The sequence below is a fragment of the Falco naumanni genome, chromosome 1 (genome assembly GCF_017639655.2).
Source record: "Falco naumanni isolate bFalNau1 chromosome 1, bFalNau1.pat, whole genome shotgun sequence".
Taxonomy (NCBI): Eukaryota; Metazoa; Chordata; class Aves; order Falconiformes; family Falconidae; genus Falco; species Falco naumanni.
The window spans coordinates 32,399,999-32,416,117 of NC_054054.1; the positions used below are offsets into that span (position 1 = coordinate 32,399,999).

Sequence of the window (16,119 nt, forward strand, 5' to 3'; positions counted from 1 at the left end):
AGTTTTATATATTAACCTAGATATGGCTATTATAATTTTCAAAAATGCTGCATGTATAGCATTCTTCTGGTTTTCAGCTGAGAGACAAGTTCCTCTGTCTCTGCAAAGAAGGTCACTCTTTTTTTTTCCTTTTTTTTTCCCCCCAAGAAGGAGAAGCTCTAGCAGCACCCTCTCCTTTCCCTTTGGGAACAGCCTTGCTCATTAGAGAGAAGGCTATCATTACAGAGTATGCAATGTAATATAATAGTGCATTAATTCCACTACCAGACCGCCGCCAAAAAAAACCCCACACTATCAAACACCAAAACTTAGCCAATGTCTTCTTTCAGCTCCTTTAGGACTCTTGTACTGGTTTTCAGGTTATACTAAGGTTGTTGCTCCCATCTGTGAGGTGGGGATAGAAGAATGACACACACTAACATCACTTCTACAAGGCTGAGGCTTTCTTGTAATAAGTTGTCAAGGGGGTGGTTACACAGCTGCAGAAGTTTACATCCACTTCCAGTGTTTTCATGGCTGCTGAGGATTTTTCTGCAAGTAGACTTCTAGCACAACTGGGGAAAAAAAGTCTTGATCATCTGGGGAAAGAATAAGGGCAGCCAATTGTTAAAAATTTGGGCTTACCTGGGCAAGGTATGATTGTTAAGTGATTTGCTACGAAGTATTTCTTGGATATGATGGATTTTTAGTGTGTACAATTCTCTACTGCTATTATTTTGTTATGTAGTCTGGAACTCACTATGAAGATAAGGATTAGTATTTACCGCTTTAGATGTGAGTAGCCCATGAGGTAAGGGTTATTAGATCACCTGTTTCACTGCTCCCTAGCTTTTTTGTAATCTTAGTTGTTGAAACTGTGTATGCTCTATATAGGTAGCAGAAATTAAGCAAATAAATTTCCTAATACTTAAGCAGATGCTCAGAGTGAAGATGTACCACTGATAGATCCAGCATGAATAATCTTAGGCACGAATATGAATGTTTTACAGATTGTGTTAAAGACAAGACTTAAAAAAAATCTTAAGGAGCTAATGCAATAGTGAATAAGAGGTGATTGTACTCAACACAAAAGGAATGAAAAATATATACCAACATAGTACATTTTTTCCTTCCGCTGATGTGAAAAATTTGTGAAGAAAATGCAAGAAAGAATCAGATCTTTGCAAAAGAAGTGCCAACTGAAAAACTTGCATTTACTCTTCTTCCAATATTCTAGCACAAGATCAAATGACAAGCTTGAAATTCTGGCATTCTCTGACTTTAAACAGTTCCCCATGAAATAATTACTGCTCCCTAAAAACATCTTATATTTAAGGAGCTTCTCACAAGATTTCAAACTTGGCATAGAAAGCAGTTAGATTGTAAGGAGCTTAAAAGATAAACTGCCTTCACGTACAACATTAGCCTGTAGTTTCATATGTTTCCAAATGCAGAAGCTTTATAACAACGCCACTTTAACCACAAAGACCTAGAAGTTACGAGAATGTATGACTTCTGTGCATAATGAATGCAAATTAGATGTATAACCTAATTTACTCAGGGGTGATGTTTTGCTTTTATACTATTTCTTGATTCAAAGAAATATATTCAAAACACATAACGAATACGTGCTCTTGCAAGGTTTTTCCAATGGGACTAAAGGTGATTGTAAGGCCATAGCGAGTGACCGAGGGGCTCAGAATAGCAGCTGGCTGTCTACAACAATGCTTTTCCTTCTGGAGAATGGGGTTTGTTTTAAAAAGTGATTTGTCACTCTGGTTAGTGTTCTAGTAGACACAAAATCTGCAGTCTCTTTTTTTTTTTTTTTTTTAATGAAACTTTACCAAAATCATTCAGGCCCTTCTGACCTGAAGACTTAGTTACAATGGTGTGTTCTATATGGGATAATGTTTAATAACCATTCATAAAATTCAGATAGTGTCTGTATGGCTGATAAAGTTTGCTGTCATGGCAATACTGCTGTTGCCATGCCGGCTTCCTACAGCATATTTCCCAGAGCAATTCAAAGTGTTGATTTATATATATTTGAAGTGTTGCAAAGTTTAGCTTATGTAATTACAGGGAAGCTGCCTCTTTTCTTCACTGCAGAAACTGAGATCAGTTCATGTACTCAACTTCATATTTTTAAATTTGAAAAATGTGGAAGTCTGACATTTTTAAACATACCCTGATTGTGGGTTCTTGTCTCAAGTTTTCTTTCTCCGATAATATGACAGAACATGAGGAGAATATACATTTATTCTCATGGGCTTGGTGGGGCAGGATAGAATGAGAGCTTGCCTGTGATGAGCATTTGTGTTCAAAGCTTCTGTGTACTTTCCAAAGGGTATTACTCATCATATATATGTATATAATTTATATATATATATATATATATATAAAATTTTAAAACAGTGATTGCAATGATAATTATCAGAAATACTTTGTTTTGATATTTTTAGATTAGTTTGCAGGAAATTATTAAATATCACATTTTGTAGATTTATAAAAAATAGGGGTTAGCCTTGTTTTTAACAAGCAAACTATTAAAAAAAAATACTGTCAGTGCAAGTGTGGCCTCAGCATTGGGACCACATAGACGGTTGCTTAGGGTATACCACAAGCCATCCATCCATAAAAGAAATATGTACTACAGAGGTTTTAGGGCTCTAAAACACAAGCTTTAGGAGATTTAACCTCCTCTGACTGTCTTACAAGTCTGCTCATCAATATGGCCTCCATTGCAGCAGCAGTTTCTGGTTTCACTTCACCATCCCCTGTTTTAGTTAAGCCAGTGAAGAAGGTCTTTCAACTAAGATGACAGATTGGATAGATCTCATTTTTCTGCCCTTTATAGATGCGGTAATCCCTAGCATAGGAGTGAAGCAATTACCTACCAGCAATGATATCCTAAACTGTGACACTAGACTTCCCTGTCAGAAACCACATGTGATCCAAGGTTGGTCTTTGAATTATGGCTTGTCTGAGACCCATGTGTATTCTTTTGGGCAGAAGGCAATGCACAACTGGGAAAAAAAATTAATAGTTTATAGATAATGTTATTCTCCTAAGCCATTGTTTCAGTTTTCAATGTTAATACTCCTTCCAACCCAAATAGCATAGTAAGTATGCCCATACCAAAAGCAAAAAAATATTAACTGGAAATTGACTAAGAGGATTTTGATACCAATGAGTATTCTTTTTGAAAGTAGGGTAAGAAATAGGGAGTAGAAGAGTAGACAGGCAAATGGCGACTCACATAAATGTCTCCTGTTTCAGTAATCTAAGATTTTCATTTTTATAGATGTATAAAGACTTGGGGGGTGGTGTACAAAAACCTCTTATTTAATAAATGCCTTTGAAAAGGCAGAAAATATGCTTAAATATGCCCTATTTTACACATTCCTTTCATCCTTAAGGCTTTTGACGTAATGCTTATCACTTTGTCATTATGTCAATTTGTGCTTACCAATCTTTTTTTCTCTTGTCTCATCTTATATTAAGGCTGTGATCCTGTGAACACTTACCTACATGCTTAGTTTTGCTACTTGTAGTAATCCCTTTGAAGTTAAAAGGATTATTTGCATTAGTAAAATAAGGCATGTGTGTGCTTGCAGGATGAAGGCCTTACATTGTAAACTCTTTGGGATGGGACCAGATCATTTATTATGCAGTCGTATAGCTCAAAGCACGGTTGGATGGAGGATGAGTTAAGGAGTTTGCAAAGTATTGTTAATAGTGAACTAGTATGTGGGATATTAGTCTCAGGCATAGCACTCAAACAGCTGCTCATCCCAACTAACATAAAATTTTCTCCCCTTCTTTTTTGCATTTGCAAAAGGTATAGCCTAAGATCTCATGCCTGCTGACACACCTGCTTTTTTTCCCCTACCCCCTAAAGCAGAAACTTCCCTGGTGTTGGCCATATGGTAACCTCGAGCAAGACCATGTAGCTGTATGCTGCTGTGCATAGGGAGGAGCAATCAAGATCGGGAATGTATAGCCCAAGAGCTCTCCCGGCTCCCCTTAATGGACACTTGCTGCCTTCTGAGAACTGCACAACAGTAGCTGCTCATCCCAACTAATGCATGTAATGCTTTTATGTTCTTCTTCTGTTTTCCCACTTTCCAGGGAGACCTAGCCATTATATTTTTTGTCTCCCTTCTCTGAGAAGCTAAGTGTGTGCTATTCAAACACTCTACTTCAATAATCACTTGCTTTTGTTTAAGACAGACATAATTTAAAATACACTTGGGGATTCCCTTGGCTGCATTCTGAGAAAACAGCTCTGTGTACACTACAACAGCATCAAAAAAAATAAGCTTGCTATTTGGGATAGAGACATCCTGTAACAAACACATCCTCTGGCAACCTGTGACATAGATATTCCAGTGTTTTTTTGTAATGTAACTTCAGAAATTACTTCCAGCTTCACAGGAAAAGCTCAAAATCCAGTTTTGCAGGAATATTTATTGCAGTTGATAACTCCAAGCAGGAAAATGTTCTTTTTATTACACTAGTGTCTAGAACTCCACTTGAGCTGTGGGTGCCATTTTGTTATATTATCTAAAATTAGGGACAGGAATGCGCTTCTGTTAAAGAACATACTCTAAGGACTTGTCTACATGAAATATTTTAGTAGTTATACTGATGTAATCCCAGAAAAATTTGGAACATGAAGCTATGGACAAACACCCACTTGCTGAGCTGGCTGTACTTGTGGAACAAGCCACTGCTGCTAGATAATCTTTCCTGACCACTTTCGTATTTGTTAGCTGAGCCATTTGTGTGAATACTCCCTTGCTTTCACAGTCAGATAAAGTTAACAAAAATTTATTATTTTAAACATCTGAACTAACCCAATTCCTTTGACCAAAATGCTTAGGGAGCAAGTGCTCATTCAAGTAGCTGAGCAAAGGTTGTGGTACTCTCTGGGAGACGAGCTGTGAAGAGTGACAAGGAGGAAGTCTTGCGAAGTGCATGTTTTTCAATAAATGTACCTAGATGAAGAGAGAAACCAATATGATGTTAGTATTTTTAATTCTATCTTAAAATTACTTGTCTATGATATGAATTTAAACCACCACATAGGGCTGAAGGAGCATGAGATAAGACTGGGAATGGAAAGGGGAGGAATAGAGAACAGAATGTCCAGTGGTTCATGTTCTCCAAATAGCTGTCAGAAATATCAAGAACAGTCCCTCTTGCTCTTCCAGAAGCCCTTAAGAGACTGGCTTTTATGAGCTGTGCTGAAGTATCAAGTGACTGCGCTGGAAGGTGAGGCATCTGCTGAGACTTAGCGCTGGGAAGGGGCAGAAATGGCTGAAGGAAGTTGTGTGAGCACAGAGGCTGCTCAGTGAGCACCAAGCGTGCTTCTGACTTGAAGACACGGTTGTTAGAGGCATCTCACTGTCTGCCTGACTTCGTCTTCTTCTGCCCAGGCTCATCTGTGCCTTCAGTCAGAGGACACATGTTGTTTGTGTGGGTGGTTAACCCAGTTCTTATAAGGTGCCGGGGGTGGTAAGAGATGGGGAACAGCTTAGGGGCACGAGAAACAACTCTGAGGACCCAACTTCTACACCAGGCTTAAACTTGCAGGCTTCTGCTGGCAGTTACGCTGGTTGGAAAGGTGAAAAACGACTAATTACAGCTGTAACCGTTCAAGAAAACTTAACTGTAGTGAGGAAATGGCGCTTGACTTCGTATCTCGTTTTGCTTCAGGAATTGTTACTAAACATCATTGTAGCCATGCTCATACTTACAAGACTTTGATGCAGTACAACTAAACAGGTCTACCAGAGTTTGTGCTATGAACACGGGCTTCCCTTGTACTAGTATTCTGGACAGACACGTACACAAACTGCAAGAGCAAGTGGCAAAAAGTACTAACTGTGTTTCTGGGTCTCTGAAAGGGAAATTTTTTTCCTCATGAAATAAACTGCCATGAACGCTTATTCTTAACGTTCGCATAGTTAAAGGCTGTATGTGCTTTTACAGCATGTAGCTTTGACATCCCGGGTTTTCTCGTACTTCTGCTCCTATGGAGGACTTGTGAAAGATTGCCTCTTTCCACACACGCAAGGCTGACACAGCCCGGGCAGCCTTTGACGGCCTAAACCAGAGGTTTACAAGGCCAGCTACCCAGGCTTCAGCTCCGCCCGCGACAACTGCCGTCCCAAGGCACGCGTGCCCGGGCGGACGGAGCGGGCTGTGGAAACAGCTTTTTCTTACCGGGCACCGACGGCGACGGCCGGGCCCTGACAGGGCGGCCCGCCACAGCCCAGCCCGCCCCGCGCGGGGCCCGCCCGCGCCGCGTGCCCCCCACCCCCGCGGCCGCCGCCGCCATGGCGGGCCCCACGCGGCCGTTGGAGCGCGCGGGGCGGGGCCCGGCGCTGAGGGCGCGCGCCGAGGGAAGGCTTTTGCAGGCGGACCCGCGCGCGCACTCCACTCTCTTCCCCCCCCCCCCCCCACCCGCCGTCACTTCGCCGCGCGCGCCAGCGTCTCGCGCAGCCCCGGCGCTTCCTTCCGGCCGCCATTTTAGTCGCTGCGCCTGGCCTCGCGGCGCCGCTGCTCTTGCTGCTGCTCGAGGAGCGGAGAGCGCGCCCCGCCGCACCTAGCCCCGGCCGGCCCGCCGCCTGCCCGCCGCACCGAGCGGCCGCTCGCCGCCGCCATGTCCAAGCGCCACCGCCTAGATCTGGGGGACGACTACAGCTCCAGCAAGAAACGCACCACCGACGGGTAAGGGGCGGCGCGGCCTGAGGAGCGCGGCCTGCGGCGGATGGGGGATCGCAGCGGCTCCCGCGCCATCCGCTCCCTATCTTATGCCGTGGCCGCTCCTCGCGGAGCTGGGCCTCCCCGGGGAGCGGGGCGGCCGCCATGCGTGGGGGGAAGGAGAGAGTTACAGCAGCCGCATTTGCGCGGCGAACCCCCGGCGGCGCCGCCTCGACTGGGCAGGCACGGGAGCCTCGGCAGCTCCCTGCGGCGCTAGGCCTAGGCCCGCGATCGGCCTTTCTGCCGGGCCCGGGCCCCGCGGTGGGGGCGGGGGAGGCGGATGGCGGCAGCGCGGAGGTGGGGAGCGGGCGGGGAGAGCCTCGTGTGGCGGTGTTGGGGGGGGGGGGGGGAGGGGAGGGAGCCGCCGGGGCGGGCTGGGCTCCCGTCGCGGCGGACCGGGGGCGGCGCGCTGCTAGGCCCACTCCCCCGCGCCCGGCTTTGTCTGCGGCTCTTTTCGTTATTTATCCCCCACCCCCCGACCTCGTTCCTTTTTTGTTTGTTTCCTTCTAATTTTGTCTGGTAAATGTGGTCCTAGAGGTCAGTTTGAGATTTGTTCCGCCTCTATAATTAGTGCCTGCCCTGGTAGGAACGTTATTCTTTTGTTAACGTCTTTCAGTAACCGGCAGGGATATGCTTTACTTCAAGTAAGAATCGACGGTGAGGTGAGTTTTGAGGTAGAGGTCAGGGGAGGGATTAGATTTTTTCCTTAGTTTTGCAAAGGTTAGAGTTTTAGGACTGTACCGCACAAGCTTTAGCAGATTTTCATTGCCGTTAATGAAATTGCAGGAGCACAGACTATACGCTCATGTCCTTTTAGACATAGTTGTTTTAGAGCCGCCTTTGCATAATCTCCTACCCACTAATTGGGTGGGGGGAGGGTGGCTGGCTTTTTAAAGTAAATTTCTGAAGTCTCAAGGAACACAAACACAGTGTTTATCTAGTTTGGCCTTCTTGATGGAGCACAAAAGACTTCCGTGAATTAATCCATTTCTGAAGTCCAACAGCATTGTTTTGGGCTAGATTATTTATCTAAGGAAAATACTTCATTTTGTTCTCAAAGTTTGCAATAACTTAAAGTCTACCGCAGCAGTCAGTGTTCACTGATAGTCTTTGCAAAACTTGCCTTTTTTTTTTTTTTTAAAGGTGAGCTTGTATAACTTCAGCTTTTAGCCTCTAGGGTTTGATGCATTTTCCCCTGCTAAACAAAAATGAAAGTTTATTATCGAACATTTATTTGCTGTATGTAGGATCACTGTAATCTTATATTTCTTTTTCTAAGTAAATGTATCGAGTATTTATCTCGTTAAATACCTTTTTGCATGATTTGCCAAAAGTTGAAATAGCTCTTCTGGGTATACAGAAAAGTTGTACATATGCAGCTTTTATGTAAAACTTTCAAACGATCATGCCAAAACTAGGCACTATTTAAATGTGGTACAACTGTTAGGGTTGGCTGTAAAATAATCACAGGTCAGTATTTCCTTGTTTGTATGTTGATGGGTTTTATGGTTTTGGTATGGTTTCATTTGGCATTGTTTTTACTGATTATTTCCTGGCATCCTGAACCCTTAGTCTTACCATTTTGTATGTACTGTAATGAGTTTCCACCAGTAGTAAAACTTTCTAACTAGAAGTCTTTGACTTTTATGGCACCTAAAATCTATACAAGTGCTGGTCTTGTGGCCCTTCTTTGTCCCCTCCTCCTCTGCCAGTAAAAGCATTAAGTGGCATAAGACTTAAACCAAGTCACTGTAAGCATAATTTTTGAACATGATTATTTCTGATTTTACTTGAAATTTTAATTCATGTAGCACAAGCCATACTAATGTTACATTGTCATGAATTATTTTAGGGTAGTTTGGGTGTACAGCTTATGGAAGGCTCTAAGTAAGATGCACAGAGAGAATTGTGTAAATAGCATGTATGTACATGTCTTGCTCTGTGTTGAGAGCGCCTTAATGCAGTTTAGTTGGTTTTGGAGGTGGGTTAAGCTGAATTGGCCTTTTGGATGGTTAGCACTTCATAAACTGAACGGTGATTTGTCTTGCATTCAAACTGGACCACCTGACCAAATATGAATGTTGTATCACGTTACCCTGTATGGTTTGAGTTCCTTTTTAATTGAAGCCTGTCATGGTATGTGTGGCTCTACATGGCAACAGTGCCAGGCCAACAGGCTTGTAATTGTTGGTGTAACCATAAGCATCAGCACATTTGTGTTCTTGTGATCTTGTATAATTTATGAAGCAAAAACTTTTTTGAAAGATGGGAATCGTATGCAAGGTTTTTGGTTGCAGTGTGTGAATTGCATATATACTACTTAAAATCTGTTAATTTTTTCCACACATACTTAATTTCAGTTCTTGTTAGTGGGATGTATAGTTCAGACTCATGGTACTTAGTTTTTTTAATAGAACAGAACAGAAACCATCCTTTAGCTGCATTGGCTTTCTTGCATCAACAATTGCCGTATCTAGTAATGGAGGAAAAAAAGCACTGATGTTCTATTAGATGTGTGTAACTTTCACTGTGATGATCAGTGGCTTTACCTTGTGCCCTTTGTTTCCATTTTCATTTTTATATGCTTTTTGTGCTTGGATTTAGTGATTGCTACAACATTTCTTTTGTATCCATGTGTGTATATATGTGTGGACATAAGGAAGTGAAATCAGCCCATACTACGCTTGAAAAACAGCAAAAAACCCCCTAACACCCTTCTGATTATTTAGGCTGTTACGGGATTCAGGCACAAGACAAATGTGATTAAATTTGAATCCTTTTATTGTTAATTTCTGGGTTTGAGATAATTTTTCTTTGTGCAATAATGAAAAGCACATTGAATTTGACAATTTATAAATGAAGGACTACCAAGCTGCATCTTTAGAAATATAGTAAATTCGTATGGCAGCGTATGTGTCATTTCTCTTTTCTCTTGTTGGCCAAAGGAGTCTGGATATGTTTGCGAAGTTTCAGTAATAATGGGAGAGTGGGAAGCATTTTTAGGGAAAAACAAACAAATACTGCTATAAAATGATGTTAGAGAGTAAGCTTGTGAGGACATGTTCTATTTTTTCTATGCTGAGATTGGTTGCCCCTGCTTCTGTCTTTCTGTTATAAAAGGAGAGGCAGACACAACTCTGAACATGTAAGTAGTGCTTTACTTCTGAAACGTAGATAGAACTGGATGGGTTTGTTTTCTTACTTGTGTGATTAAACAAACAGCTCTAAGAGTTCAATGAAGGAACTCAGAAATGGGGGATTAACAGGACCTTCCATTCTGGATCGTATTTCTAGTCCATTTAATCTACTGTCTTGTTCTTGAGGTTGTATTTTTATCCATGCTTTAAGCCCACACAGACTGCTACCAGCACAGAAGACGTGCTGCCCTCTCCCTTGTACTGCAAGTGAGTGTTTGGGAGACTAGATCAGAGAACTGACCTGAGTTAGAATTAGCATTGGTGGAGGGAGTCTAAGGAGGGCTTGTTCTTCACAAGACTGTTGAAATGCTTATACCAGCATGCAAGAAGGGTTGGTAACAGTATGGGTCTGTTTTAGCAGTGGCATTGGTTTATGAGAGGCTTAAGTATACCTGAAGGTACGCTTTATGAGCTCTGATGTAGAAGGTTCTGACATAATACTGCTTAAATAAATGATTATGGAATAGTTTTATTGATGTGGATTTTTTACACTTTGACTAGATAGCAGTAAAGAATAAAAATCCTTCAGAAGCACATGCATACCACCACACTCCACCCCCCTGTAAAAAAAAACAAACAAAAAAACTCACTCCAAAAATCCCTCGATTAGTAGTATGTCTTACTCTTTCTTTCATTGAAGTGTGTGCTGTTAATAGGCTTTTGCATTTCACCCCGACTTTACCATTCTTAAATTGCTTTTATGCCTTTATTTCCTTTTGTTGTTAATGATGTTATTGTCTGACCAGCCACCTGTTTATCCCAGTACCTGCAGATATTTAAAATCAGATTGTGAGTAGCTCATTAACTACAAGTCCAAAGCTTTATTCCTGTCCGATACATGCTATCAGACTCTTCGACCATTGAGAGTAGCATAATAGAGGCTAGTTCCTTCTGTTTGTAAAGGGGGTAAACTTCCATACCAGCCAGTATGAACCTGTTGGGTTCTGCAATACCTGCTTGCCATTGTCCACTAAGAAGAGATTTCTAGCTTATACAACATTTGATCATATCAGAAGTAATGTTGAAGCTATGGTATCTCAGATTCATGCAAATGGTCTTAAAGGACCTTAATTTTCAGACAGTTTAGTGTCCCAAGCTTTAGGAAAATCTATATACAAGTGAGTTAGGTAGGTGACAGTAAATGGTATGTTTTGTATGTTTCTTCCTTTAAACACAGACTCGCTGAAAATAAGTAATCTTAAAAAACCCAACTTACTGCAGCAGTCTCTGAAGCCCTAATAGATTGAACTGTTGAGGGACAAAACCAAAAATACAGCATGCAGTTTATTTGTGTATGCAAGAACAAGAGTGGTGGTTGTTTCCAGTGTGCACCATGTTTTGATTTTAAATTTATAGAACCAGTACTAATATAATCTTGGTTACTGCATCTTCTCTGTAGGTAGGAATTGCCTTATTAGTTAGCTGGCATTCAAATGTAACTGGTTGTATGTTAAAAAGAAGGCTGTGGAGAGGAGTGTTGGCCAACCGATTTCTGCTCTCTACTCTTTCATGCATGCCTGAGTGCTGGTAAAGACAAGAGGAAGGTTTTGTTTTCCCTTAACGACTCTTCCTAAAAAGGTTCATATGAGCATTTACTATAAAACTGGTGTTGGCTTAGTTTGTTGTTTTGCCTTTTTGATGGGATTTCAGTTAACATAATGCACAAAAGCTGAAAAGATCTCAGTTTTCCTGGCAAAGATGCCACTAATCTTTTGACTTACACTGGTTTAAAATGTGATGTGTTTCTGTAAAGTGGTGCATATGTCAAAATGCTGAATTAGGGTAAGTTTGGGGGTTTTATTAAAAGCATGTAGCTATAGTTGTTTGGATCAAACTGGGGGTTTCTTTACAAGTGTTTCAGGTGTGTGTTGGGAGAGTGAGATTGTGCACAAGAACAAGTAGGTGGATTTGCAATTCAGAAACTGTCACTAAGACTGAGGATGGAGGTTGAGGTTTGAGTAGATAACTATGGTGAAAATTATTGTTCTTTTGCAAGTGCAGTGAACTTTTTTTGACTTAATATTTGGAACAAATGGGAATACGTAAATGCTGGTTGTTTTAAGTGTGTGGTAGGAGGTGATACTCGAGAAGGTGGTACCGCTTGGTAGTGTTAGGCTAATGGCTGCACTCAATCTTAAGGGTCTTTTCCAATCTAAATGATTCTGTGAACTGGGTGGCTGGTTTTAAGTCTTAGGTTTCAGACTCAGCAACTTATGTGTCAGAATTGTATGGAGGACTTAGAATAAAAAAAAAAAAGTTCAAAGTACTTGTGGGATGTTAAGAAACCAAACAAACTTTTCTTTCAGGGCGTGCTTATCATCATGAGTTAGTTTTTGTGGGTTAGCATAATTCCCTTGCTAGGTAGGCAAGATGACTATTTAGTGTTCTCTTACGTTTCTGTAGCAGCAGCAAGTAGGGATAAGAAGAATTGTGTGAAAAGTCTAGAACACACAGCTGATGCTTTATAGTTATTAAATGAAGAGGGTTAAGATGATGCTCCCTTCATGTGATAGCTTTCTTCAGTGTTGCCTCTAATGAGGGGAACTGTGGCAGTGCTTGTGTACAGTGAGTATAACCGTGTATTTATATTCCGTACGTATCATGCACACGTTGACGCTTAAGCATCCAGGTAGCAGCTGTTTACAGGGCTTCTTAAAAGACTTGGTTTGTATACACTTTGTACTAGATACCTTTACAGATGCATTGTATTTAAATTCTACTCTGCGTTGAAACATTGAAGTGTCTCATTTTCTGCTGTGTTTCTTAACTCATTTTAGGAAAGATCGGGACCGGGACAGGGACCGTGATGACCGTTCTAAAGATCGTGACAGAGATCGTGACAGAGATAGAGATCGTGACAGAGAAAGGGACAAAGAAAAAGATATGCGACCTACATCTAACTCTACATATTATGCAGCTGCTGGGTTACCAACTATAAAACCAGCAATGATTCCACACAGTATTAACCCTTTCACAAATCTACCACATACACCACGATATTATGACATCCTGAAAAAAAGGCTACAACTTCCTGTCTGGGAATATAAAGAAAGATTTACAGATATTTTGATTAGGCATCAGTCATTTGTGCTGGTTGGAGAGACTGGGTCTGGTAAAACAACACAGGTGAGTTCTTATATATATAATAGTGCAGTTTTTGAAAGGTCAGAACTGTTGCTAGGTATGGAGGCAGTGAAACTTGCTTTGGTTTCTTGAAATTCATTGTGTAAGGACACCTCACAGACAGTGACCAAAACTAATTTGATGAATGTTTTACTTGCTTAATGAATACAAAACTGAGAAGAGTCTTTAACACCTTCCCCTTTCACAAACCAGTCCTGTTCTCTGGCCTGTTTCTATTAGGCTTTATGATTGGTAGTTACCTTTTTGGTGAAGGAAGAGATTTTAATGCCTAGACAGAAGTGTACTAATCTACAAACTGAAGCAGTGGTTCCAAATAGTTTTAGCTGTTTGTGTAGATAGCAGCTGAAAAGTAGGTAAAATGTTACAGAAGTAGGGACTTGTTAGTCTTATAGGAAACTTTCTGCTACAGGTAGGAACTTAAAGGGTATTGAAATGTCAGATACAATTCTGACATGATCCAATTGGATCATGTTTTGGTGACAGTCAAACTTGAGATAGACTGGTGTTTCCTTTGTACTGAAACTTCTCGGAGGTCATAGTTTTCCAGTGCTGCAGATAAAAATCACAGTTGTTCTGTAGATTGATGGCTTTAAAAATCTTCCTTAGCACTGGAAATAGTGGTAACAGATCTGCTGAGCCTTTAACTCTTTAAGAAGAGCTTTAACTCTTTAAGAAGAATTTTGGGGACCAGTAAACAGGGAAGATCTAAGGAATACCACTGCATATCTATAGCATGACAAACTTGCTGAAAACTTTAATCTGTTCTCTGATTTGGTGTTTAGAATCTGTGTGGAAAAGTGATGTAAAAAAGTTCTTTGTTCTGAACCCAATAAATACCTTCTGTCTTGTCAGAAAATAAAAATGAAGGACATTTTAGTCTTCATAAAATGGGTTATAGATAACTTACTGTAAGTCTTACAAAAATTAATTTTCAGTCATAAATTTGGATGTTGAGAAAAAGTGAAGGACATAAGTAGTACATTGGATACCTTTTATAGTTGTGCCTGAAATATTTGAAGAATTCTTGCTGCAAAAAATTTAGAAACCAGGGTCTTGATTGGAAGGTACCTTATGGCATTATCTGTATTGCTTTTTTAATGTGTAAACTGAGACCAGGATTTTATAGAGTTCTTCAGAAAAGTTTTTTTATGATATAGTTACATGGAAGAGAGAGTATTCTGAACGTTCACGTGAAAAAAATCTGTACTTACCTATATGAAAACAACATTTCTCATTGCACGATCTGAAGATTTAAAGAATATGTGTTCTTAATAATTGTGAATTAAACTTCAAATATATCTTACTATCATGCCATTCCACACACATAAGCTTTTCCTGAGTTGTCTTACTACCTTACCCCTTAACTTTCAGAAAGGATTTAAGAAACCCAAGGCATCTTCCTAAAAATGGGATTTAAACTACCACAAGCATATAAGCAGTCTTGGAAGCTTCACAGCTGCTTCTGAATTCACTCTGTGAGATTGCAGATATGTGTTGAAACAATTGAGTGTCTCTGTAGGAACATATTGCTGAAAATGATCCTGCTGCCACTTAATGAAAACCTTGTGTTGTGCGTGTGTGTGTCATACCCTTTTTGTGATCAAGTGCTGTGTTAAAACCAGTGGGGGAGCGGTTGTTTTTCTTCTTATATATATATATATTTATTGAGCAGGGCAAGATGAGCATTAGAGGGTTTCATAACCACTTAAACTGAAGGTGTACCTGAACCATTTATGATTTATGATTGCTTTTATTGGTATAAAGTTGGCATTATTTGAAATATATAATTAATTGTTCTTCCAGAATGTTTATCTTCCCTTTCATGGTGATAGTAGAAGGCTATATAGTAATAGATAATATTTTTGAGAATGAGCTGCTGCCTGTGAAGTCCCTTCCCTGATAATGTGCATGTTTTCCCTTTAGTCTTTTTGAGTGCACAGTTTTGGAAACACATGGCTTTGAGAACAGAAATGATTGAGAAAATTTTTATCTCCTAAGTCTTGTTCCACATAGACTTAAACCCAAAGCACTGAAGTAGTGTGTTGGAAGCCAAGACTGTTAATTTTCAAGTCTTGTATTTGCAATGGCTTGATTTGTAATTCAAACTTAACTTTCTAAGTTAACTATTTTCTTTAAATGCTCCCCAGATATGTTCCATGGTGGAACGGGTGCACTAAAATGCTTTCAGAAAGAGCTTAAGTACTTGCTATAAATGCAGCATGTGCTCTCTTTTAAATTTGGGATCATATGTGGTGCTGGTATAATGATTTAAATTTCTTCTGTAGATGCAATAGTAGAGTAGCACCTGCTTTCACTTGAAAGCCTTAACTATAAAGGGTAGGATGGTTGTTGATGTAAGGTAAGGGGTGCCACTTTGTCAGCAAGTTTTCATGGCAGGTGAAGGGGTGATTCAGAAGCAAGGTGATTCTGAGTATGGTTTAATCTCCTGCTGCAGGCCACAAGGGAATTGATATGGGTAGAAGTCTGACACCTTTTCAGTTAATGAAAATTCCAAGAATTCTACCATGTAACTTTCAACAGAGAAAGTTTTCAATAAATTGAAGTGACTCAGAACAGCCTGGACACTGCTCTTCTGTATCTTGCTCTTTATCCCTTCAGAAACTTGACTTTCCTTTGACTTTGGAATAGTCTTTTAACAGCCCTTGGTGCATTTATCTTTGATCTTAGCTCTGACACAGTATATGTGTAGTCCCTACTTCCTGATATTTACGGAGATTATATTTGAAAATTTCTCTTAATTGAGAAAGTCCTTGAGGTTAAATGGTGCTAACTAAACTATTCCTCATGCTTTTGATACTGATAAAATGGCTGTTTTTTTTTTTTTTTAAGGAAAGTCAAAGGTTTTGGTGATTTGTAGGGTTTTGTGTGTCAGTGGAGTTGAGCTAACTTCATCTTAGGTTTAATAAGAAGTGTTCAGTATATTCACGGTCGTGACTGAAGTAAAAAAGGATTGTGCCATACTCCATTTTTTTTCTACCGTTTGTATGTCTTTTAAAGCTGGATGTGA

The 16,119-nt window shown here is 40.4% G+C and overlaps 1 protein-coding gene across 1 annotated transcript in view; it reads left to right on the forward strand.

Annotated features, from left to right (window-relative positions):
* The first annotated feature begins 6,455 nt into the window (after positions 1-6,455).
* Positions 6,456-16,119, forward strand: part of DHX15 (DEAH-box helicase 15) — a 46,273-nt gene continuing 36,609 nt past the window's right edge. The window contains exons 1-2 of the mRNA XM_040588303.1: positions 6,456-6,717; positions 12,725-13,073. Coding sequence (XP_040444237.1) covers positions 6,650-6,717; positions 12,725-13,073 — 417 coding nt within the window. The 5' untranslated portion in view covers positions 6,456-6,649. The remainder of the gene's footprint in view (positions 6,718-12,724; positions 13,074-16,119) is intronic.